General features: G+C 41.0%; 1 protein-coding gene across 3 annotated transcripts in view; it reads right to left on the bottom strand.

Annotated features, from left to right (window-relative positions):
- The window catches only part of dcdc2 (doublecortin domain containing 2), a 216,555-nt gene that overhangs the window by 86,591 nt on the left and 103,849 nt on the right, over positions 1–26,115 (bottom strand). For all 3 annotated transcript variants that reach the window (XM_043719166.2, XM_043719167.2, XM_087978604.1), the window contains exon 7: positions 20,750–20,939. In XM_043719166.2, the coding sequence (XP_043575101.2) occupies positions 20,750–20,939 (190 nt within the window). The remainder of the gene's footprint in view (positions 1–20,749; positions 20,940–26,115) is intronic.

The following is a 26,115-nucleotide window of genomic DNA, read 5'->3' as shown; positions in this document are numbered from 1 at the left end:
AACAATCTTTTAATGCTTTTTTGCTTAGAGCAAAAATATCAAATGCTATGGTTTGTACTACATAATAAAATAGGAATTAAAACGTACAGCCCGGCAGTTTAAGATAAACCAGCACAAGATTTTTTAAAAATCATAATCTTTATTTCCCTCCTTTTGTAAGAAGCAGTTACTGCACATGCAATTATGGAAAACACAGCTTATGCTTCCAAACTTCCACAAAACCTAACCCACATTATGGCAACAAGCTCTTAATCCAGGGTTTCATTGGTATCGTTGCACACCAGGTTTATGTTAATGAAGTGGACACAAAAGAAGTGCTCCATTTGCGGAGCTGTGACAAATAAGAAACATCTGTGCGCACAAAACGATCATTGTGGCATAAGGTCAAATTATATAGCATGGTGCATAATTATGACACATACACGCAGTAGTTGCAGAAGCTTCAGACAGTATGAAAAGTGTAATTTATTACCTCTGACAGATATTAATTGCACTGCATTGAATCTTTTGAGGGTGGGGGTGGGGAGGTGTATTCCTGATAAAATAACAGAATGGCAATGCCTTTAACGCTTTCACATGAAGGATCCATTTCTGACAATAAGGTTGAGCAGCAGAAAGCAATTTCTTAAGGCAAGCATCCATTTTTAAATTCCTAAATTGCTACCATGACACAACAGGGGAGCAAATCAGAACTTGCCTCCTGAGAGCTAAAGCCTGACTGGCCTCTGCAGCCATTGACTAATTAAGAATGCTACACTTATATTCCTGTGGGGCCCAACTCGGGTTAAGGCCGCACTGACTGCTACTCTGTGGTCCTCTGAGATTTGAGTTATAGACTGAATAGGGCAGGCTCTCTTTCTCTAGCCAATGCCAAACTGTGACAAATGGGTTGTCACTGTTCTGGCACAAGTCGTGCATTCACTGTCAGCTTCCAGAAAAGGACAGCCGCCCGGTTATTTTGCTAATCGATGAAGCTTCCTGACCTCTTCCTGTTTTCTATTAAATTGTCAACAATCCTGCAATTTTATTGGAGTTCATTGTGTTTACATTTTTCTCTGCTTAGACACACGCGTGAAATTAACAAAGCAAATTTTCCAAGTTGAAATACTGCAGAAAATATAGCTGAAAGTCCTATTAAAACTGTACGCCTTTTCAAAAGAGAGCTATTTCAATACCATTAAAGAATTACCAAAACATAGCCAGTAGGAATAATACACATAAAGTACTGTGAAAAATTCATCAACACCAATTTCTATGGCGTGCATCAGCAACACAGTTTAAATCTCCTATGGCCATTATCTCAACAAGACAGAACAGCAACTCTGCAGTGGTTTTATTGAGTTGTCTTTTAGAGCACACATGAGATTAGGTTCCTGATCTAGCCATGCAGAACACGTGCCGTGCCCTAATTCTTTTTTTTTGTGAAAGATCTGACACACTTGGTTAAAATTTTACAACTGAAATCCCCATGTGAATAATAACAAATGCTGTTCAAGTTTGCAGATGTTCAACCCAAACCTGAGAAAAGAAAATCTTCTGCTTAATTTCTCCTGAGGGCCAATGAGATATCTTCTCTGCCTGTCATTTATGAACAGATTCTTTTCTTGGTGTTCCTGCCATTTCGTCTTTCTGCCCTCCCCCATATGGAGGTCTGATAAGCAGACGAGACTGCAGCACATTTCTGTAGTTAATAATCCTCACTGCTATCAGCCTGACTTCAGTTTAAATACATTTGCTTGGGTTTCTTTATGGAGACTGAAGCCATTATCGCCTGCTTTGCTCAGCAGATATAGTTTCACTCTGATTGTGGCTCATTCTGAGACATTTAAACACAAATGGAACCACAATCAGTGCTGCCACAGCTAAACTAGAGACAATATAAGGGATTTCACAGAGTTAAAACACGAATTCTTTAATTAAGGGACGTAACAGTGGCTCAGTGGTCAGCACTGCTACCTTAGAAAGTCAGGGAATAGGGTTCAATCCCACCCTCGGGTGACTGTCTGTGTGGGGTTTGTGAGCACTTTCTCTGGGTGCTCCAGTTTCCTTGCACAGTCCAAAGATGTACAGGTTAGGTGGATTGCCCCTGCTAAATTTCCCAGAGTGTCCAGAGGTGTGTAGGTTAGGCGGATTAGTCATGGGAAATGCTGGGTTACAGGGACAGGGTGGATGGAAGTGCGATGCTGTGTGGAGGGATGGTGTGGACTCAACAGGCTGAATGGCCTGCTTCCCCACTGTTGGGATTCCATGATATAAATTTCACTCAACTTTAGGGACACAGTAGACTTTCTGGTGCAAAGCCAATGAATCGAACTGATCTCCTTTAATGTAGCTGGTGGCAGCGTGATCGAAGAAAGACATATTTCTCCATGGCTTTTACTAACAATTCTTGAATCAATCATCTCCAGTTTCACTTGAGCTGGTGTCCATTATACCTTGATAGCATACAAGCAAAGTGCTATTTTGCTACAGTATAGGAGCAAACCAATTACGTGGTAGATTGCATAGATACATCCTGTGCACAAAGAGCAAGACAAATCCAAAGTGACAAATTACCAGCCCATCCATGTATTGTCAATCAACAGTGAAATGATGGAAGCAATGTTGTTGTTGGCAAAGTTCTCAAGCAGCACATGCAAAGGAATAACTTGCTCACTAACATTTAGGTTGGAATACATCAAAGTCCCATTTGGCTGCTGATCTCATTACAGCCCTAGTTCAAACATGGGTATGAATTGAGTCAATGCAAATCCAGGATGAGGGGAGTGGGGGACTTCTCCGTGGTTGGGGTCATACTTAACATAAAGAAAAGTGCTTGTGGGGTATGGAGGTCATCTTATCTCACCTCTAGGATATCACTGCAGAAGATCCACAAGCTAGTTCCTGGCCCAATCTTCTTCATTTGCTTCATCAATGGCCTTCCCTTCATCAGAAGGTCAGAAGTGGACATGTTCACTGATAATTACATAACAGTCAAGACCATTTGCTGCAGATACTGTGGCAGTTTATGTCCAGATACAGCAAGACCTGGACAATATATGGACTTGGACTCTGAAGTTACATTCACTCTACAGGGGCTAACTTTTCACCTGTTTCCCCGATGGCTGTTCACTATCTACAAGGCACAAGAGAAGAGTGTGACTGAATAGTCCCCAGTTGCCTGGATAAATGCAGCTCAAGAAGCTTGCCACCATCAATGATAAAGAAGGCTGTTTGACTAGTATCCTATCCGCCACCTTCAATATTCACCAGCACATAGTATATTCAGGGTGTATTGTTTTAAGCTGTCCTGCAGTAACTCACCAAATCTCCTCCAATGGCACGTTCAAATCCACAACTTCTACCATCTTTAAAGGCAAGGAGAGGAAATGCATGGGAACACTATTGCTGTTCATATTTCTCAGTGATAGAAGTCGAATGGTAGGGAACTGCTGTCAAAATATTCACGGCAAGGTGCTGGAATGCATTTATAGATCAGACATATTGAGGCAGTTGGGGAGGGACTGTAAATGGAACAGACTGTCAAGCAACCTATTTAGACTCTGCATGTTATTTGCCACATCATGGCATGATTTAAATTCTGCAGATGATGGAGTGTCTATCAAATGTCAGGAGTGTGGATCCCATTTCAGAGCGCCAAATCTCTGCCTTCAGTAGTCGTTGTATTTATTTGGTTGATTCAGTTCAGATTCTAGTCAATGATTGGTTCCAAGGTATTGCTGGTATAGAACCCAGAGGATCTGTGGAAGATCCTCAATGGTCATTTCCTGATACTTTTGAGTCAAAACCATTAAGTGCTCATGCTTAAACATTATGCAAGTCTTCTGTAGGTTGGCATGAGTCATATCATCATTGGAAGAATTGTGAATGAAGCTAAACACAGTGCAATCATCTGTGCAAAGAATATTTCCTGCCTTATGACAGATGAAGGTTCATTGATGAAGCCAGTTAAACAATTTTGACTTTGCTCCATCATAACGTTTTTACTTAAGTTTCATTGCTTTGCGTTTTTCCTCTTTTCTGCATTCACATAACAGTTGCCCTTTCATTCCCCTATCTTTCTCTCTCCAACACACACTTCAAATCCCCACTTTTCGCATGCCACCCCAGACCTGCTACCATACATAAAATCTTTCACTCACACACAAATAAAGTGTTATTCATAGATTAAAAAACATGATGTAAGGCAAAAGCACACCACTTGAAGCATTTAATCAGCTAACTCTTCCCTGGAGGATGAAAAAAGCTGGAATTCTCAGAGGCAGAGTTCGCGAGTTAAGTAGTGAATGAGTTGATTGGGTGGTATTCTTTTTCAGTGAGAGATGATGGAAATGTTGCCACAGAACCATAGTGAAGTTCAGGTAAGATCACCTGCTGAACTTTTTTTGATGGCTGTAGAAAGGATGAAGTGTCTTTTCTGTTTGTTATTAGGGGTAAAGTGTTCTCTTTATTATTTTTTGTTGCAGAGCCTGGGAAAGATTTGGAAACAGAACCTTGTACAGTACCGTCAACCCTCTGTCAGGCTTACAGACTGAATTGGGTGGGGGGGGGCAGGATCCCCTAAATCTGCTGCACACTCAGTTGCAAGAGTTATGAGTCATGCTTTCACGCAATGGGACGGCACTCCAATGTCTTTACATCTCCTGAGGCAGATCCACAACCAAAGTGCCATAGAAAATGGCATTTTCACAATGTAATGTCAATCTATTTTCATTACTTTGTTTTCTGTTATATGGAGATTTCCAAAGACACAGGTCAAAATTCAATAGCTGTACAAACGTTGTTGTTAGGTGTGTGCTCAGATAAAAACACCCCTAACATTACACAATAATGGTTGAGAATGTACAGCTGATCCCGCTCAATATGAATTGCGCCTTATCAGCAGCTATTGCCATTCAATGTATCACTATAGTTCACATCAGAACAACTCACCATTTTTCTCAAACTAGAGGGGTTCAAGTTGAAATGCAATAATCTACTCTGTTTGTGAAATAGTTGGGAAACTAAGGCAGCAGGGTGATTAGTCCTCATGAGAGTTCATTACTAGGATCAATCAGTCCACCTTATAATCCCTAGTGCAATACATGCAGACATCAATACAGTTGTAGAATTAATACTTAAATGAATTAGACTATTAAGGCTTCAAATTTTTCAATATGCAAGCAATGTGTAGCAAATATAAATCTTTGCACACTTAGTACACACATGATCACGCTAAAAAACTGAAATAGAAAAATGTCCAACATCAAAAGATAATAGAGGTTTTAAATCCTTTTCCCTCCCTGCAGAGAAAGTTCACCACATAACTGACATCAGTTCCAAAGGAAGTAATGTATGTTAGTTTAATTTCTAGTCTTAGATGCTGATCAGCCAGCATCCAGGATAGGAAGTACAGCAGCAGTTGGGTACACAGCATGGAGGCAACCCATAATGATTTCTTGGCTTACACACCTCCTGATCAGCATGTAAGATCAGAAAAGCTTCAGTTCTACGTTATTCCCTATGGAGTCATTCACATATGGTCCTTGCATGGGGGTATTGAGAGCATTCCTGGTTCCTCATGATAAAACAATCCAGAATCCAAATGCTAAGCTCAATTTAGGAAAGCAGAACAAGATTAAAACAGCACTGTTCACAGCTACCAGCAGTACATTCTTTATGGATTATATTGTCTCCTTGAGCTTTCTAACTGAGAAGCAACTGGCTTGAGGTTATCCATGTCACTTTGCCCTGTCCTTGATCTATCTCTGCGACATTCGCATACACAGACTTCCCAACTCCTACCTAGGATTCCAAATTTGTCCATTGTTTGCATTAATGGATCCCAGATAATAAAGTCAGAGGAGTCGGGGAATCAAAATTTATTACATTATGCCTTCCTGAACAATACAAGAGAAATGCTTATACATATTGGCAACAAAACTTCTGTTCTCCATTAATAATTAAGGTACATTGCTTTTGACAGCTTTAAGCTTATTTGCTCTTACCTCGGGAAGTTCAGATTGCCTATTATGCATCATTTAGTTCATGTAGATTTATAACAGTATAATGCAAATCTAGGCATTACAAATCCCTAACCTCCTACCAAAGTAGTATTCCCAATACATAAATATTTGCACCAGTGAAATCTCTTTCATGCCAAATTTATAGAATCAATTGAAATTCTTTCAGCATTGGTCTTACCTTTAGTACAGCAGATGGATAACATTGCTGTTTTAATTTGCTGATGAACTTAAATAAATTAAAATTAAAGCAACTACACAACCATTTCCCATATTTCTAAAACAAATCAACTTAAAAATTGCATTATGACGCCTCAAGATCTCAAAACAAAATCATTTATTTTTGAAAAGCAAATTAAGTAATTATAGTGTCACTTTAAAATATCCAACAATTCTCAGGCTGAATGTGGCTTCATATTATGTGCTCTTTTTCTGTCACTATTGGCCAACTTGTAAGGAGGTCTTGTGGCAATGTGCTGCTCTCTCTATCTGGGTTGAAAGTTCACCTTTCCTGAAAACTGTCATAACATTTCCAAACAGGTTGATTAAATTCATTTTTATTTTGGACAACTTGTAACAATGTTCAGGATTAATGGTTCCTGATCCATTTAGCAGCTAAACATACCATAAAGATCTCACTGATTGACCTCCTAACAGGGTTCAAGAACATTAGGCTTTTTTTGATCACCTAACACAAGGGGTCAGCATCACTGCACAGCTCTTTGCTATGCTGTTTCCAGGTCTTGAATATTTCTTTTGATTCAATTATCAGAATTAACCATAAAAATCAAGGTGCACCCTAACCACAATGGAATGCCTTCAAACTCAGACTGTCTCTTCTTCAGCGAAATCAATCCAGTTTATCACATAAATGCACACCCCATCATCTTTCTGATATGGAAAAGCTTTCCATTTACAGCTATATTAAGTTGAATCTGCTATAGTTCTGCACTTGCGAAGGTGGTTTCAATTCTTCAATAATTTCTCCACTGCTTTATCAAACTCTACTGACCTCCTCAGTCCAGTATCATTTATAAATCTGAATAATTAACTCGCATATCTGAATCCAGCTGATTTACATAGTTCAGAACAAGTGGAGGAACAATAACACTCTTCTCTGAGCTGATAGCTGCCAATTTTGCTCCCTTTCAACGATGATGCTATTTTGCCATTTACTCTGAAAACCTGATAGGACTGTGGTTACTCAAGTTTTGTTTCATTGGCTTACTTTAAAATTCAGGCCTTTACTATTAAGGTAGAAGGTTTCAAATCCAGGAGAGAGGCTATCAGCTGATGAAAGGGGCACAAAAGACTCAGAGACTCCTATTGCACTAATATACATTCTTACCTTTCTCATCTGCGACAAGAATATTGAGGGTCAGCAGTTATTAAAATTTCAACACTGGTTAGCTACTATTGTGTGGAGTAAAGAACCAAGGAAACATTGCTGTTTAATGAAGAGATAATGTGGAGTTGGACTGGGGTGGACAAGGTCAGAAGTCACACAACACTAGGTTATGGTCCAACAGGTTTTCTTGAAATCACAAGCTTTCAGAGCGCTGCTTCTTCAACAAATGAAGTCACTTCACCTGGCGAAGGAGCAGCCCTCCGATAGCTTGTGATTTCAAATAAACCTTTTGGATGAAGACCTAGTGTCATGTGACTTCTGACCTAAGGTAGAGATGAATGCAACTAAAAGCTAAATTAAGAACTTTTAAACTTTGAAAATAAACTTCAACAATTTTGAAATAAAACAAGCAACAGCTTTCATATTAATGTGAATAGAATTAGGAATTATGGGCATACAGTCACTAAAAACATATAAACCATTAAGGGTTGAAATCTTTCAATCACCTTGTTTCCCTGAGCTATACTCCCAATGTGCAGTGATTACCATGGATTGTGAACATATGTTTGATGTAGACATATGAGCAAATGCATATGGGCCATTATAACATGCAAATTCTTAGTCAAGTAGCTCTGAAGATTCAATCAGCTTACTCAGGAAATACCAAAGTACATCTTTTAAATTAATAATGAAAATGTTATAGATATAAAAGTTGGTTATGTGGTATATGACAAGTTATGATTTCTGAACAAGAGAGCGGTTGGACAAAGATATAAACAGGCCCATATCAAGGCCAGTCATTTTGGCTTCGCAGTTTTAGCAAAAAGCTAGTCACGAGTAAAAATGATCCAAAAGAGCTTGAAATATATCCCAGGATACTATTCACAATGACAGAAAGGAGCCACTGAACAGAATTTTCCCAGGGATGGATTGGCAAGAAAGTTGAGAAAATCATATCAGGTGGGCAGTGAGGAGTGTCTTGATTCAGAAACTAAGAAGTTCACTTTTCAACTAAGCGTTGAATGCCGAGATCAGATTTGCACCATTGAAACCTATTTGCATGAATTTGCATGTATTTGCTTCTCATTATCATTAACCACTCCTCAGTTATAAGTGTATTTCTATTCTCTGTCCTGTCAGATAGAAATTAGATGGCAATTATGTCGACATGAAAGTCAGAGCAACTTGCCCAGCAACTCCAGCTTGCTCTTGCAGAACTTCATCCTGTACACAAGGCACAATCATCTCAAGGCATGCTCTACAGGCAACGGCTGCCCACACAAACCTGGCATCAGACACTTACCAGTATTTATAAATGTGAGATTGCATTTACAATGAAGCATTATCATGTGCCATCAGAAAGGTTTTTACAATAATTTCCCTCTCACAATGAGACTCTCTACCTGCCTGTCGGCCCTGGAGTTTTTTCAAACAACCCAAGGGCATTTGTATCTACAGAAGCCAGACATATGGAGGTATCTGCCCAGAGGCAGGTGCACCCCCCTTGGTGTGAACTCCTGCAGGGTCAAGAGTGGCAAACAGGGTGGAGGTAGCTGACCTAGCCAACTCTGAGTGTCCTGGGAGTAGATGGCTGGGGGGTGGTGTTGGGCAGCCTACATATGGTGCATCCCCTAGTGGTGTTTCGCCCAACCTGTCTCCTTGTGAGCAAGGAACACCTAGACTGAGGTCAAGATCCTGCATCTCCCTGCCATTTCCCATTGGAGAGCTGTACAGTGGATCCAACGGCCATTGACAGCATTGAACCTAGCACATCAACACTTCCATGAAGGCAGGCAGACATTCAGATGCCAGAGGCAACATGGTACAAAAGGCACTGAGGCAGTCCTGTAACCTTTCTGTCAGTTTTCCCACTGTCTGTCTCTGACAAACCTGCTTGCTGCCCCTGTGTCAGCTTGGGCATTTTGATGAAGTCGTTGTGGTTCTGTTCGCCGAGCTGGGAATTTGTGTTGCAGACGTTTCGTCCCCTGTCGAGGTGACATCCTCAGTGCTTGGGAGCCTCCTATGAAGCGCTTCTGTGATCTTTCATCCGGCATTTGTAGTGGTTTGAATCTGCCGCTTCCGGTTGTCAGTTCCAGCTGTCCGTTGCAGTGGTCAGTATATTGGGTCCAGATCGATGTGCTTATTGATTGAATCTGTGGATGAGTGCCATGCCTCTAGGAATTCCTTGGCTTGTCCTATAATAGTAGTGTTGTCCCAGTCGAATTCATGTTGCTTGTCATCTGCGTGTGTCACAGTCTGGAGGCAGCCTTGCTGGTCCATCCTCTGAGGGTTCTGTGATTTCTTCTCAGCGGTGGAGGAAGAGGTGTCCTGTGCTGCTGGCATATTGGACTTTGAGACTGTGTTGATACTACTAGTGCCTGCAGGAGACGGGGGAGAGAAAGTATTGCCAACAAGGGGCAAAAGGTGAGGTGAGGTGAGGTGAGGTGAATTGAATTTATTGTCACGTGTACCGAGGCAAAGTGAAAAGTTTTGTCTTGTGAGTAATACAGGCAGATCACAGAGTTAAGTAGCATAAATAAGTAAATAATAGGTAAACTGTGGCAAAAAAACCCCACAGATACAGGCGAATGTTAAGAGGTTGTGAGTCCATTCAGTATTCTAACAACAGTAGGATAGAAATTCTTATGAAACCGGCTGGTGCATGTGTTGATCCACATTGATCCACAGTGGCAGTAATTGGAGAACAGCACAGCAACAGCAAATGCTTTTTACTTTTTGGTGGGACACAGAAGTTTCTGCGTGGGTAGTTTCCATCCTCACTGGCCAACACCTCTCCTTGTAAGTAATGAGAAGCAAAATATCAGGTGTCCACTACCCATCTTGCCAGCCTATTATGAATTATTTTCTCCTCCTGGAGGGAAGAGACTGTGTAAAAAGTGGGTGAAACAGCTGTTAACATTGGTGGAGGTGGGAGAAAGGTGATGAAATGAAATGAGTGGGTAGACAGTGCAGAGTCCATGTAGGTGTACTGGTGTGAGGGCATGAGGTAGATGAGAGCAAGTTGGGGAAGATATGCAAGAGTGAGATGGGTAAACCGTGAGCCTTGGAAGCAGAGGGAAGATGGTGGCACTTAACTAGGCACAGCAGGGAAGATCATTGACTGCTGAGCCTTTATCCAATACATTGAGCCCACACCAAGCCCAAACCAGCATGGCAGTGTTTGGTGTTGTGGTCTCCTCTGCTGGTCCTTGAGGAACAGGTCAACCTTCTTTGGCATTACTCCATCTACCAGGACCAGTGGGTCCCTGTCTACAAAGTGGGATGCCAATTTTTCTTGCCTATCATGTCAGAGGCAAATAAAACACAATGTGCTGTAGCTGTGGAGTGCCAGAAATGAACCAGGGGCAGAACTGCCTTTATACATGGTGCCTGCACCAGGTATTCCAGATGACCCAGCAGTGGGCAGTGGGAAACATGACAAGTGGGTTGTCATAAGAGCATGGTGTTCAGACAATGAGGCAAGTTTGGGAAAATAGTACAAGAAAACACACTCATCCTTAAAGACAGAAACCCTCCAAGAATCTCAACAAAAAAATGGTAAATTAGTTATTCCTTTTCAAACCTAGTGCTAGCCATTTTTAACAAACAAAAGATTCCAAAATACCAAGGCCTCTATCAGTTCATAAATCCAATCTGTTGGCTGAAAGATTGGAGAAAAAGAGGAGAACACAATGACAGATCTTGTAACAACATAGATCACTTGTAGTGCCTGACTATTGAAATGAAACTTTACATTCAGGCATACTTTATGTAAATTTTCTGCTCTATTCCAGGTAAAACAATCATTTCAGTATTTATACCAACTAAATGGGGCACAGTGGTTAGCACTGCTGCCTCACAGCGTCAGAGACCGGGGTTCAATTCCCGCCTCAGGCGACTGACTGTATGGAGTTTGCACATTCTCCCCGTGTCTGCGTGGGTTTCCTCCGGGTGCTCCGGTTTCCTCCCACAATCCAAAAATGTGCAGGTTAGGTGAATTGGCCATGCTAAATTGCCTGTAGTGTTAGGTGTAGGGGAATGTGTTTGAGTGGGTGCGCTTCAGCGGATCAGTGTGGACTAGTTGGGCTGAAGGACCTGTTTCCACACTGTAAGTAATCTAAATGACTCCCGAGCTGATGAAGAATGTCAATTGACTATTATTACGGGTGATTTAGAGGTGTTCAAATTTGGTAGGGAGTTGACAAAGTAAGTAGGAGAAATTCCTTTTACTGGATGGATTGCCAGAAATCAGAGGACCCTGTTAGCAGGTAATTAAGAAAAGAACGAGGGGTGAAACAAGAAGACTTTGTTTAAACTATCTTGTGTTGTTCTGATCTAGAATGCATTGTTTCAAAGGGGATGTAACAGGAACTCTCAAGAGGAAATTGGCTGCATACTTGAAAAGGTAACATTTGGAGGACTACAAGAAAGAGGGGAGTGGGATTAAGTTGGTCACTGCTTTCAATTTGGCAGGTTCAGCCTTTTGGCCTGCTTCTGCATCATAAAATTCTACCTTTCTATGAAGAAGCGACTATATTGAATTTTATTCAACGTTTGGAAAATAGTATGAATGAACAAGAAACAATCACAATAACTAACACTTCTGTGATTCTGTGAAACTTTCATATATTCCTATCAGGGCACACAGATTTAAAGTGAATTGCAAATATGGCAAATGTGTTGTGAGAGTTTTTTTCAGCTCTGGAATGCACTGCCTGTGGTGTGGTGGAGGGTACGGGAAAAAGCCAGGTTAATGGCAGAAAGTCAGAATGCCGGCTTTAGAGTCAGTGCAGATAAAATGGGCCAAATTGTCTCCTTCAGTTCTCTAGCAATAATGCGATTCTGTGAAATATCTACTGTATCAATGCTTCACAAATGAATACATGACCATACTCCAGGCCAAGCTAAAATTGGCTGGGAAATCTTTAACGCAAGAAAGATGTCAAAATGAAAAATGACTCAAGGTACTAAACGATTGAGCGTATTAAGTGTCTACGATCAAGAATTCAGGCATGGTGAATCCAAAACATCCTGAGGGTTCTGCAGGATTCCTGCCCCATAAAAAGTCCTGAATGGAAAATTCTGCAGGATAAGTAACCTTCATTCCAGGAATGTGCTTGCTGGGCATGGAACTTTGCGAAGTGAGCTTAAACATATGAAAACTAACTTCAATTATTTGAAGGTGTACCTGAACCTGATGAACCAAGATCAATATATTCCGAATCTGAAGTAATTGGGTAATGAAATTTATATAACCAAACAGGAGCAGCAGAGTGGATTAAAACAGTGTGTGTTTCGTCTCCAAGTCTAGCTTCGCACACTTCAGACCAATGTTGCAGCTATGTCGGAATGGTCCCTTATGGCTGCAGTCTAAAGAATGTAGTTCTGGTGCTCTCATACGTAATGAGACATGAATCAGAAAAATCACAGGTCAGTTCACAAATGTTACAAGGGAAGAAAATGCTTAAAAGTGTTTTGTAGGATAATACCAATGCTTATTTAAGGAATGTTAAATCCATGTCTGATAGTACATTTTTAAAGCAAGAGATCTTGCCTCACAAATCTTTATGGAATTCTTTCAGAACAATAAGCAAGGATTATATAATCCACTTTCCTTAAAACATTTCATAACACTGATTTAATCAGAAAAGCTAAAAAGGTAGTAGAATTGGCTGGAAATTAAACCAGCTGGATTTAATCTTGACTTAACACAAGAAAGCAGAAGTGATGATAAACCATAACGAGATGCAAAAACAATGAGGAATGGACCATTTAATGTGAATTGAAATAGACTGTCGAACATTGGTTAGGGCTAATGCCACAACGTATTATGAGGCAACTGCAGGTCTGCAATGATCTTGTCCAAGACAATTTAATAATGGGTGGAAGAACGGTATCATTTTAATTCAATGACATTCTTTATAAACCAATTTATGATATTGTACATGAGACACTCAGAGGCCTTCCTACGGTGTGCAAAGGAGATGTAGTTGCATCTTAGAATTAAAAAGTAATTCTGAAAACTTGGGAATATAGTTTCCATTGCTCACTATTTTTAGCATAACTAGATATGAGCACTAAACAGCCTCACATCTATGTATTCAACTTCATTTTAGAATTATAAAGTAATTACAGCACAGAATGAGGCAATTTGACATTTAGTGCCTTTGCCTGTCCCTGCAAAGGCAAAGTCCCACTCACCAGCACCTTCCCCCCTTTTCTTCTTCCCAAACCTTAGAAGGTATTGAATACCTACTTGACATGGAAACTTTGAAGACTATGAGGAAAGAGCAAGACTAGCTTGTCGTTGTTTTCGACTTATGCAAGCATGATGGGCTGAATGTCCTCCTTCTGTCTGATATGATCCTGTGAAAATATAAGCCCTGATTTCTCCACAGCACAGAAGTTCATGTTTCAAAATGCTTACCAGAGGACTCCGTTTCTGACTAAACTAAGAATTTAACAAAAAGCGTAGGGCAGCATTCTCCTTTTCAAAATTTATAATACAATAAGTGCAGTTAAATATATTAGTTATGACATGTAACATTTTAATAAAATGAAAGGAGTACAATTGCCTTCCATGAAGAAAGTTAAAATGCTTTTGGCAGATGGAAGATGAGAGTGGGTTTCCCATTGCATTCTCCCCACAAAATTGAATAATCAATATAAATAAATGTCACTATTGCCAGTGGTAGCTATTACCTGACCTGTTTGCCTTCATGTACACCTCTTCTCTCCCACAGTGACAAAACTCGTTGCCTTTCACATAGCATCCAACTAAAATACTAGCAACCCTGAGGCTCACATCCAGATCACAAATGTTGGCAGCCAGACTTTCACTGCACAAATTAGCAGGTTTCCTTGTCCAATCCTGTTTTAAAAGTATTCTTCCCAACCCTTTTCACTGCCCTCCAAGATTTTTATAAGGTGTTTATATAGATTTATCAAATGAGACTGACAACTGCGGACCGTTCAATCTGCCTCACTGACACCTTATCATATCCACATTCCATCAGAGGTCTCTTTCACCCCCATCCAGCAGCTGAAGAGAAGCACACAACCTGATTATGGGTTATTCACACAACAGAGGGAATTAAATATTAAAGCTTTGCAGTAGCACAGTGGTCTCCCAAACAAACCATCCCAGCTGTTTTCACTTCAGTACTCTGTCAGACACACAGCCTCAGCCATTGATTGAAAACACATTTTCAGGCAACAGCAATAGACTGTGCGCCCAGGGTGCCTGCCATCTGTCTTGGTCAATTCTGCAACTCGGCTGCAAGGTCAGGAGTGCGAGGTGATGCAAGGACAGGCTGACCTTGGCTGTACCATGGTCACCTCAAGTACAATATCACTAGAGCAAATGATGTTGGAAGCAGATTTTAAAAGAAATGATAAAAATGCTAAACGTTCAGACAAGGAAAGAAAGGTGAATGTTCTAGTCAATCATAAATGTTAACTCCTAGTTGGTCATTTTCAGAATATTATTTATAGTTGCTTGCAGATGTACAATCCCAGTTGTCTCCAATACATATAACAGTTCTTTACTGCCATCTTCAGAAAAGTCTTGATACTACAATTTTAAAGGAACCCATTAGAATTTTAAAGCACAAAAGATGGCCATTTGGTCCAAAACATCTGTGCTAGTTGTTACTGATTACTCAATATTCTTTTCAATTTTTTTCTTAAATATTTACTATTTATCATTACATACATCCTGCTTCGACTATTGTTTCTGATAGGGCATTCAAAGTTTAAAAGTAAAATTCTCCTAAAGCCTTCCTTCACTAAACAGAATTTAATGAGAAAGTGCTTGAGTTGGATAAGCAATTGGTTTTGTTTTCAATCGGTGAATTGTGATTATTAACAGTAATGGTTTGTGTTGAGACTAGTTAATATTGAAATTCTGCCAGTACTGCTGGTGTTCATACCATGACAAAGATGATAGAGGAAATTATCCATAAGTTTGTAAATTATACAATGACTTGGAATAATGGTATAACCTTGAAAAGATTACTACAACCAGGTTGAGATGCAACGGGGAAAGCAATCTGCAAACACCCTGTTCACATTATTTTGAAAGACTCAGTTTTCCAAAGTCACATTAAGTCATGGCCTCCTCTACCCTCTCAAATGGACATTAATGATCTAGTAATTTCCTCCTATTTCAACCTGTAAGGAAGTATTTCTGGCGTCCTGACCAACAGCTACCCCCAAACAAGATTAAAGCCAGAAAATCTGTGTTTGTGGGATCTTGCTGTACATAGATCGGCAATTGCATTTCCTATATTACTTGTCCTCTATATGCCTGAGATGTCCTGAAGCCACGAATGGCACTACATAACTGTAAAGTTCCAAGAGATATTTCATTTCATCAAATGTTATATTTCATTTCAGCACAGGTCGTTTAATACAGCCATCTTTACAACAAACTTATCCTCGTCTTTCCTGAAAATTGTCACAGTTGCAGCAATAAACTAAAGTTCAAGATATGGACAATGAGCTAACTTGTGTATATTCAAGTCTGCATTACATGGTAGAGAAACAGAGTAACTGAGGGAGTTAGAGATATAGGAAAGGCAAACAAACAAACAAACAAATTGCAAATAGAAGTTTGAACTGAAAATGTATGAAGAGTACTGCACAAAAGAGAGCCAAAGTGACCGCTGAGACTTTGCTGAGTAAGAGTGAGAGAGATAAGAAGATTGCGTTGTGTTATATGAAGAATTGTTTTTAAAGGCAGGAAATTCTTTACAGCCAACTAAGCGCATGTAAAGAATAATTCCTGATGTAACGTAAAAAAACAAGGTGTCACCTTGTGCACAGTGAGCTCTCTCAAACAATAATGTGATGATCCATCTGTTTTTGCTATGTTGATTGAGGGAAAAATATTGGTCGGATACCTGAGGTAATCATCCTGCTCTTCTGTGAAATAGGGCCCAGAATCTTTAACATCTACATAAAAGGCAAATGAGCTCTTGGTTTAACGTTTCATCAAAAGGACAACAACTTCAGCAGTTCAATGCTCCCTCACTCCTGCACTGGAATGTTAGTCTTGATTATTTGTATTCAAGTCCTGAATTTCAAAGGTGGGGTTAAGGTGAGGTGAGGTTCTTCCACAGTAGCAGAACAGAAGGAAACAAGTGAATATGAAATGAGGAGAAACAGAAGACCTGCAACTGAAGCTTGGATATCAATTTTATTCTTCGTGTTGATTAGGTTTCAAACTAAAGACTTATAGGAGGAAGACTATCCAAAAAGTTTAAAAAAAAAACACTCAAAGATAAAATATAAAGAAACTACAAAAATCGAGAATGGTTTGGACTTTGCAATAATTGTATTCTTGTTACATTAAGTGTTCACTATAACTACTCCTCAGAAACTGAAAGCAACTTCTGGAGTCCACACAGCCAAGTTAAACGTGTAAATCCAGATGTTGCTGTGCATTATTTAACACTACTCCAGAAGTATGCCATTGAAGACTTCCCAGAATGTTCCATCAGGTTAGACCAACCAGAAGCACTGCAACAGTGGTATAGAGTCAACAAGGTGTGGCCCCAGAAACACTCAACATTGAGTTTGAATCCTGTGGTGCCTGATAGGACCAGTTCAAACATGAGCAAAGAAGCCTCCTGATTTCTGACTACTGCTCACCCTCAGCTGATGATTCAGTATTCACACTGAACAACACTTAGAGGAGGCACTAAGTGTACTCTGGATGGGAATCTTCAATGTCCATTATCAAGAGTAGCTAGTTAGCATCAGTACTAATTTGCGTGGCTGAACTCTGAAAGTTGCTTCTGCCAGATTGTGTCTACAGCAGATGATGAATATACCACATGATGGGAAAAACCTACTGAACATCGTCCACATCAATCTAGCAGTCACAGATGAATCTAATTACCAGAGTATCCGCAGGAGTAACCATGGTCATTGGGAAGACAAAGTTCAGTTTTCAGAGAAAGAGAGAAGACTCTCTACCTTGTGCAGTAATACCATTGTATAAAAGAGTAGACCCATCAGCTCTGAACTGATCGTGCATGAGGTGCTATTGGCCAGCAACTGCATAATAAGACTTGTTCCACCACACAGAGTGTAATCTCACTCCGAACTATCATTAACATCGAACTATGGAACCAGCACTGGTTCAATGTGGAGTGCAGCAGAGACGTCTGGGGCAGTATCAGGCATTCTAAAAATGAGATGTCAATCTAATGAAGTTACACACAGGATGACACGTATGTAAAACAGTAGAAGCAGCATATAATGACTGAGTTAAGTGATCTCATAACCAACAGATTTAATCAAATTTCTGCAGTCCGATAACATCCAGTTGAGAATTAAAGTAGATTGTTAAACCACTAACAACAAGAGGGAGTGGTCTCTGTGGAATGCTGATAGGAGTGGGGAGGGAAGTATATCTCTGGTGGTGGGGTCTGATTGTAGGTGGGTGGAAATGGTGGAGGATAATATTAAGTGGGGTGCAAGATGAGGACCAGCGGGTTCTATGCTTGTTGCAGGTGGAGGGGTAGAGTTCATGGAGGAAAGTGCGAGTAGTGGAGGAGATGTGCTGGAGGGCATTGTTGATCATGTGGGAAGGGAAATTGCAGTCCTTGAAATAGGAGGCCATCTGGGATGTCCTGGAGAGGAATTGGTCCTCCTGGGAGCAGATGCGGCAGACTTGGAGGAATTGGGAGTAAGGGATTGTGTTTTTACAGGGGGTGGGGGTGGGAGGATGTGTTGTCCAGGTAGCTGTGGCTTACAGTGGGTTTGAAGTAGGTGTCCATGTTGAGTTGGTCACTGGAGATGGCGGGGTCCAGTAAGGGGAGGGAGGTTTTTGAAATGGTCCAGATGAACTTGAGGTCAGGGTGGAAGGTGTTTGTGCAGTTGCAGTCCTCCTCATGGGAGCATGAGGTGGCGCTGATACAGTCATCGATGTAGCGGAGGAAAAGATGTGGGATGGTGCCAGTGTAACTGCAGAAGATGGACTGTTCCACATACCCGAAGACACAGGCATAGCTGCACCAATGCAGGTGCCCATGGGTACCCCTTTGGTCTGAAGGAAGTGGGAGGATTTGAAAGAGGATGAGGACCAGTTCCGCCAATCAAATGAATGTGTTGGTGGAGGGGGATTGGTTGAGTCAGCAGGAGAGGAAGATACGGAGGACTTGGAGGCCTTCGTCATGGCGGATGGACATGTAGAGGGACTGATGTCCATGGTGAAGATGAGGTGTTCAGGAGCGGGGAAACAAAAGTCATGGAGGATGTGGAGGGCGGGAGTGGTGTCCTAAATGTATATGTGGGGAGTTCCTGGACCATGGGGCTCAGGACGGTGTCAAGATATGAGGAGATATGCTTGGTGGGGCAGGAACAGGCTGAGACGATGGGTCAACCAGGGCAGTCGGGTTTGTGAATTTTAAGTACAAGAATCAACTGAGTGCACTGGCCAGCAGCCTCATGTATTGCAGAAGATGTCTTCCAGAACTAGTCACATCCCAAGCCAAGCTGTTCCAGTACAGCCACAATTCTGGCATCTACCCAAATAATGAAGAAAATTGTGCACAATAAGCATGATAAATCCAACCCAGCCAATTACCATGCCAGCAGACTACTCTGAATCATCAATAAAGTGCTGGAAGGGGGAACTGACAATATTATCAAGCAGCATTTAAATAGCAATAAACTGCTTACTGATGCTTAGTTTGGGTTGTTCCAAACCATTTATCTCCAGATCTCAACACAGTCCTGGACAATACAATCCTCCAGACATGAGAGACTGATTAACCTTTAAGTTCATGTAACATTTGATTGAGTGTGACATTGAGGAGCCCTACTGAAACTGAAGCGAATGGAAATCAAGAGAAAAAAAGATTCCTCTGGTTGGAGTCTGATATAACGGAAGATTACGGGACACCCATTTCAACCTCAGGCAGTGTCCTATGCCAAACCATAAATCCTCCCACTTCCTTCAGCTGCTTCATCAATGAACTTCCCAACAACCTAAACTCGGAAGTGAGGACGTTCACTGATGACAGAGTGCTCAATGCAATTCATAACTCCACAGAAACTGTATATGCAGCTAGACCTGGACAACATTCAAGTTCAGCTAAGAAAGAGCAAATAACATGCCCATCACACAATGATATGGGTTTCCCTTTTCCTATTACACTATGTTGAATGAGGGGTAGCTGAATGTTTTAATAATGAACTGAGTTCATAGTAACTGTGAAACCGGCTGACTGGCCCTGAACGAGTGATATACTCTTGTTGAATATCAAATTTCACCACTATTGTAAGAAATGCCAATGTAAACATTTTATACAAGCTAGAAACGATAGTTTAGTTCTACCTTAATCCCATGTGCATGCAACAATAATTTATTTCACTCTCTGTAAAAGTTAAGGCAAATTGAAGGCAAAGGAATTCAATGCTTTTCAATTTCTGAGTTTGAAGACTGTAAGAAATACTGCAATGTGATTGGCTGTTTACTCTGCTTGATGACAGCAAGCCTGGAGATAAGTTAGATTGAGGGGGAGCATCACATTCAAACTGCCTATCGGAAAAAGTAAGTCCACACTACTAGGTTGCCAGGTCTGTATGGACAGCTTTCTTTGAAGTTAGCAGCAGCATTCATTGCTTCACCTCTGATTATGAAGTACAGCCCAATGAATTGGATGTAAGGTAGTCTTGTGATGCAGTTGGTAGTGTCCCTGCCTCTGATCCAGAGGTTCTGGGTTTAAGTCCCCCTCTAGGAACCAATGGTCATCAAGGGTTTGTTCATGATGTGGACAGACAGGTTGAACATCAACTTGCACATATTCCCAACAAACACTAGTGGCAGGTGGTAAGAGAGGGTGCTGCTCCTGGTCAACAATATGATGTTAAAGATTTGGAGCCTATACCATCACAATTCATAGCTACAGCTTGAAACATGCATTTAAAAGTGTATGTTGTTAAAGCAACTCAAATCCTTTGGCATGGGAAGGGCAGGAGGAGGCTGTTATTTCAGTTGATTGAATGACTGGGAGTGCATCGCATTAATGCCAACCATACTGGATTCAATCCCAGTTCTGGAGCTGCCACCTTGCAGGTGGTGGGAGATCATGCTGCTGTAGGTTGGACCTGTCATTAGCAGAGAATTCAGGAAGGCGACAACCGAGATATATCATAGCTGCAGATGATTCTTGTTTGGCAGATGAGATCCATTGTCTGCCCCAACACAATTTACCTCCATCATGTACATTACTGCTTCAGTGACTGTGACTTAATTTGATTGACAAAAGTGGCTGTGGTAAAAAGATATTAATTGGTAGAGGCACTGATAAATTTCTGAGACCCTCTTCAAATGTTGTGACAAAATTCTGCACACAACATAATGTAAAAGAAAAAAATAACTTACCATCCTCTTGAATAAGTTTTGGGTTTCCAATATCCTCCTTAACGTTCCTCACTTTGATGGGTTTTGCATGGAACACTGATTCTTCTCCAGTTGTAATTTGTTCCTTCTTTCCTTTCCTTTTTGCTGGCTGTGGTGAATTCATTGGATATGCTTCACTTGTGGTCCCTGTTGAACGAACTTGGCGATCTCCCTGTTAATTCAGCAAACCCCAGTGAGATCAATAGTCATTTGTGGATCTGCACTAGTTTTTCAATAAAAAAAATCTCTACAAGCGTACAAATTATTAAAGGCTTTCTTCGGTATGGGTGAGGGAAATTTATTGCTAGGAAATACCAGGTAATAGGCATTTTTAAGCAAACCCAAGCAACTCACAGACTTGCTACTCAGCTGTTGGGTATTGCTTGAAATCAAGAAAATGTAAGCTCAGTAAAAATAATGATAATGGAATATAATTCCAGGGCCCAAATATTGGAGTATAAGAGCTCCTTATAACAATTAAAGGTAATTCTGTTAATTGTGTTAAAGGTAAATCTGTTTAGTGACTGTTTAAAGTGACATGTATTTTTTATTTGAGATAGCCTTCACCTGCTAATTTATGTTTGAATCCCTGAATTCTAAATTATTTTAAACAGTAAAAGTTTGGAAAAGTGATATCTTGTACAGCAGTTCTCTTTCCATTGGTGTTGTGAGAATTCCTTTGTTATTGAAGAACGTTATTGAAGTTTACAAGAATTGTAAGGATATTTTAAAATGAGGATCAATTCAATTTTTTAAGCTATTGATAAATTTGGAACCACAATGCAAGGTGATATGCCAAAGATTTTTAGGTATTAAATAACATGCTTGGAAATATACCTACCTAGCTACCTTCATAGAGTTCAACCTGTGTTCTATAGCCTATAATATTGCCCAATGAATGGAGTCATCTTTCTACTTGAAGTCTAGCTACACAAAAAAAAAACACTTGAATGAAGACACATTGCCTTTTACTGCTATTCACAAAGTACATATTATATACAGGTCAGAAACAAACCATTCGCTCCAACTGGCTCAGACTTCAAAAAACTCTCTGTTCCTCTGAGTGTAACCCCTCTCCCTTTGCTTCACCATAGGTGGCAGTAATAGATACAATAAAGTAACTTGGCAGGCCACAACAAAAGCTGGTTAAGAGCCAACCACACTGGACTGGCACAGAAGTCACATATGTACCAGACCAGACCATGTTTCTTTCTCTGAAGGGCATATGTGAACCAGTTGGGATTAAATGATAAAATGATTAAACAGCGTGGAGGTCATGTCCCAGTGTGAAGTGTCCAGGTACTCCAGCAGCCCACCAGGCAATCTCATTCAGGAGTGATGGTCTCGGCCTGGCATGGCGGTCTTCATTGGTGGAAGCTTCAGGCCCAGTATTCCAGCGGCCCAGCTTGGTGGTCTCACCTCAGCTGTATCTTCAGGATATTCTACCATTCCTTAATTGGCTTTTCCTGAGCCCAGGAGCCATGGATGAACTTTGTCTGAATAATAAAAAAACTAAAATTATGTGTGCCTTCTGTCATTGATGTAGGTGCTTTGGTGGGATGACTTATAAAACTTTTCACTGCATTTTTCATGCAAAAGCATACCTGACAATAAAGTTCTATTCTATTCTACACTAAACTGATGTACCTGGGCTTACTTCTATTAGTTTCTGGATCAGTGGTGCTGGAAGAGCACAGCAATTCAGGCAGCATCTGACGAGCAGCAAAATCGACGTTTCGGGCAAAAGCCCTTCATCAGGAATAAAGGCAGAGAGCCTGAAGCGTGGAGAGATAAGCTAGAGGAGGGTGGGGGTGGGAAGAAAGTAGCATAGAGTACAATAGGTGAGTGGGGGAGGAGATGAAGGTGATAGGTCAGGGAGGAGAAGGTGGAGTGGATAGGTGGAAAAGGAGCTAGGCAGGTCGGACAAGTCCGGACAGGTCAAGGGGACAGTGCGGACTGGAAGTTTGAAACTAGGATGAGGTAGGGGAAGGGGAAATGAGGAAGCTGTTGAAGTCCACATTGATGCTCTGGGGTTAAAGGTGGTCCAGAGTCCGTGTGGGATGAGTTGGTTACGGAGGCAGGTACTGAGGAAGCAAATGTGGCTGTGATAGCGAGTTGCAACCATGTCGTGAAACAAACTCGCTATCACAGCCACATTTGCTTCCTCAGTACCTGCCTCCGTAACCAACTCATCCCACACGGACTCTGGACCACCTTTAACCCCAGGGCATCAATGTGGACTTCAACAGCTTCCTCATTTCCCCTTCCCCCACCTCATCCTAGTTTCAAACTTCCAGCCCGCACTGTCCCCTTGACCTGTCCGGACTTGTCCGACCTGCCTAGCTCCTTTTCCACCTATCCACGCCACCCTCTCCTCCCTGACCTATCACCTTCATCTCCTCCCCCACTCACCTATTGTACTCTATGCTACTTTCTCCCCACCCCCACCCTCCTCTAGCTTATCTCTCCACGCTTCAGGCTCTCTGCCTTTATTCCTAATGAAGGGCTTTTGCCCGAAACGTCGATTTTGCTGCTCGTCGGATGCTGCCTGAATTGCTGTGCTCTTCCAGCACCACTGATCCAGAATCTGGTTTCCAGCATCTGCAGTCATTGTTTTTACTTCTATTAGTGTCAGCTTTGTATAACAAGTTTATACAACAAGATCACATTAAACTAAGATTGTCAAATTGCTGTGATGGAATTTGAGCGCGTGATCTCTGGATGTTTAGTGAAGATCTATTTCACTTTAATAATAGTATTTCAGTTTGTCTATGACTCATTCACACCAGAAATAGGAGCGACTCAGGCATTGATTTTTTCTTCAAGGGCTGAATATTTCCGAATGTTAATTTGCTTCAATCACATGAAGCCTCTTCATTGAAGATGACATATATCCAGCCTTTTAACAGCTTTTCTGTGCAACTCACATTGCAAATCAAAATCTTAACTGATTTGTTAAACAACCACTTTTCCTGATCTATACAGAAGGTTGGTTTTCTGCTTTGAATCTTACCTGAATATGACCAAAAAACAAAGGCAAGCTGGCTTTATTTTCACACCTGCTACTTTACATGTGAAGAAATAAATCCCCATTTTCAATCACATTCCCATTTTAAACATAAAGTAATTGCTTCAGGGAGGTTATGAGATTATTGCTAAAATGTGAAGGTGCTGGTATTGGACTTGGGTGGACAAAGTCAGAAATCACACAACACCAGACTATAGTCCAACAGGTGTATTTGAAATCACAAGCTTTCAGAGCACCCTTGGCTTCACCTGATGAAGGAACAGCACTCTGAAAGCTTGTGATTTCAAATAAACCTGTTGGACTATAATCTGGTGTTGTGTGACTTCTAAGATTATTGATAAAATAGATTTCCCAACAAACCAGCACTGGTCAGGCTAGTTTTTCATCATCGTAAGCCAATTTGAATTCCCACAGTGACAAATACAGTGAAAAGTTTTATAAGTCGTCCCATCACAGCACCTATATCAATGACAGAAATCACACGTAATTTTAATTTCTTTATTATTCAGACAAAGTTCATCACAGTTTAGTTAACGGCTCCTGGGCTCAGAGAAAGCCAATTAAGGAATGATGGAATATCCTGTAGTCACATGGAAATGTGACTACAAAACCCTGAAAGTTATGACTTAATTGTACAGGATCCTGCACTGAAAACATTACATTTTTGACTGAAATACATCATCTCGCTAGTTCCCAGTTGGAGGTTGGTTAGCTAGGTTGGATGAACAGTTGGTTTGTGATGCAGAGTAATAGAAACAGTGTGGGCTCAATTTCCATGCCAACTGAGGTTACCATTAGGCTCTCTCCTTCTCAATCTCTCCCCTTGTCTGAAGTCATAGAGTTATAGAGATATTTAGCACAGAAACAAACTCTTCGGTCCAACTCCTCCATGTTGACCATATATCCTAACCTAATCTAGTCCCATTTGCCAGCCCTTGGCCCATATCTCTCTAAACCCTTCCTATTTGTATACCCATCCATGCCTTTTAAATGTTGTAATTGTACCAGCCTCCACCACTTCCTGTAGCAGCTCGTTCATATATGCACTACCCTATGCGTGAAAAAATTGCCCTTTAGGTCCCTTCTAAATTTTTCCTCTCTCTCTCTCAACCTATGCTCTCTAGTTCTGGACTCCCTCACTCCAGGGAAAGGACCTTGTCTATTTACCCTACCCATGCCCCTCATTATTTTGTAAACCACTATAAGATTACCCCTCAGCCTCCAATGCTGTGGGAAAACAGCCCCAGCCTGTTCAGCCTCTCCCTATAGCTCAAATCCTCCAGCCCTGGCAACATCCTTGCAAATCTTCTCTGAACCCTTTCAAGTTTCACAACATCTTTCCAATAGGAAGGAGACTAGAATTGTACACAATATTCCAAAAGTGGCCTGATCAATGTCCTTATGGTGACCCTTAGGTTAAACCACCACTTAGTTATCTCTTCCTAATAAGACAGCGGCTGGACGATCCATTAGGATGACAGCAACTAGTTTCTAGTGCTCACAAAAGATTAAGATTGGATTTTTGAACTGCTAGAGTAATCATACAATAAATCAACATCCTTTTTTCCATGTAGTATAAGCATGCTCATTTTACATGTGTATGCGTGCATAACTAATATAACATAATATTTTTATATTACCATCATAGTATTTTATAGCTTTGCAAACTGATAATAAGCCAATCAACCCTTGTAAATTACTCCCTTGTAAGCCACCCCTTCCACACACCAATGCAATCCCCTTAATGCCACCACCTAAATTGTGTTATAACCCATGCTCACAAATGGGGAAGTTTGATTAGCCCCAGTCACATCACAACTAATACACTGCCACAGGATGAGACGACATTGGGAAGCTGGGACAGATTTGGACCAATGTAAGTGGACTGGGGTCATTACGAATCTGGTTGTCACAGGCAGGGCAAAATAGGCAGGTGCGCAGAGGTTGGGAATTCTGTGTGAACTGCTTATCTCTTTCTTATTTACTCTTATTGCTGCTGCCTGGGGCAGCAAGCACTAGCAAACCAAAGCTGCAGCAGGGATCTCAACCAGGTGTCTGATCATTTGTACGAAAGTTATCGAATGACTGCTTTACCTCTGGGGAAAGAGCAACTCTCATTTGGTCCAATTCTATGAAAGATGGTGCCTTACAGCCTTACTTCAAACACGGACAAAACAGCTGAACCCAGAGCTGAGGTGTGAGTGATTGCTCTTGTCATCAAGGCCCCAACAAGTCCACACTGACCCACCGAAGCATAATCCACCCAGAACCATTCCCCTACATTTACACCTTCACTTAACACTACAGGCAATTTAGCACG

The sequence above is a fragment of the Chiloscyllium plagiosum genome, unplaced genomic scaffold, assembly GCF_037043375.1.
Source record: "Chiloscyllium plagiosum isolate Xiang-an unplaced genomic scaffold, Cpla_swu_hap1 HiC_scaffold_34, whole genome shotgun sequence".
NCBI lineage: Eukaryota > Metazoa > Chordata > Chondrichthyes > Orectolobiformes > Hemiscylliidae > Chiloscyllium > Chiloscyllium plagiosum.
Note: the sequence above shows the minus strand (reverse complement) of the source record. Positions and strands in the feature narration are given on the sequence as shown.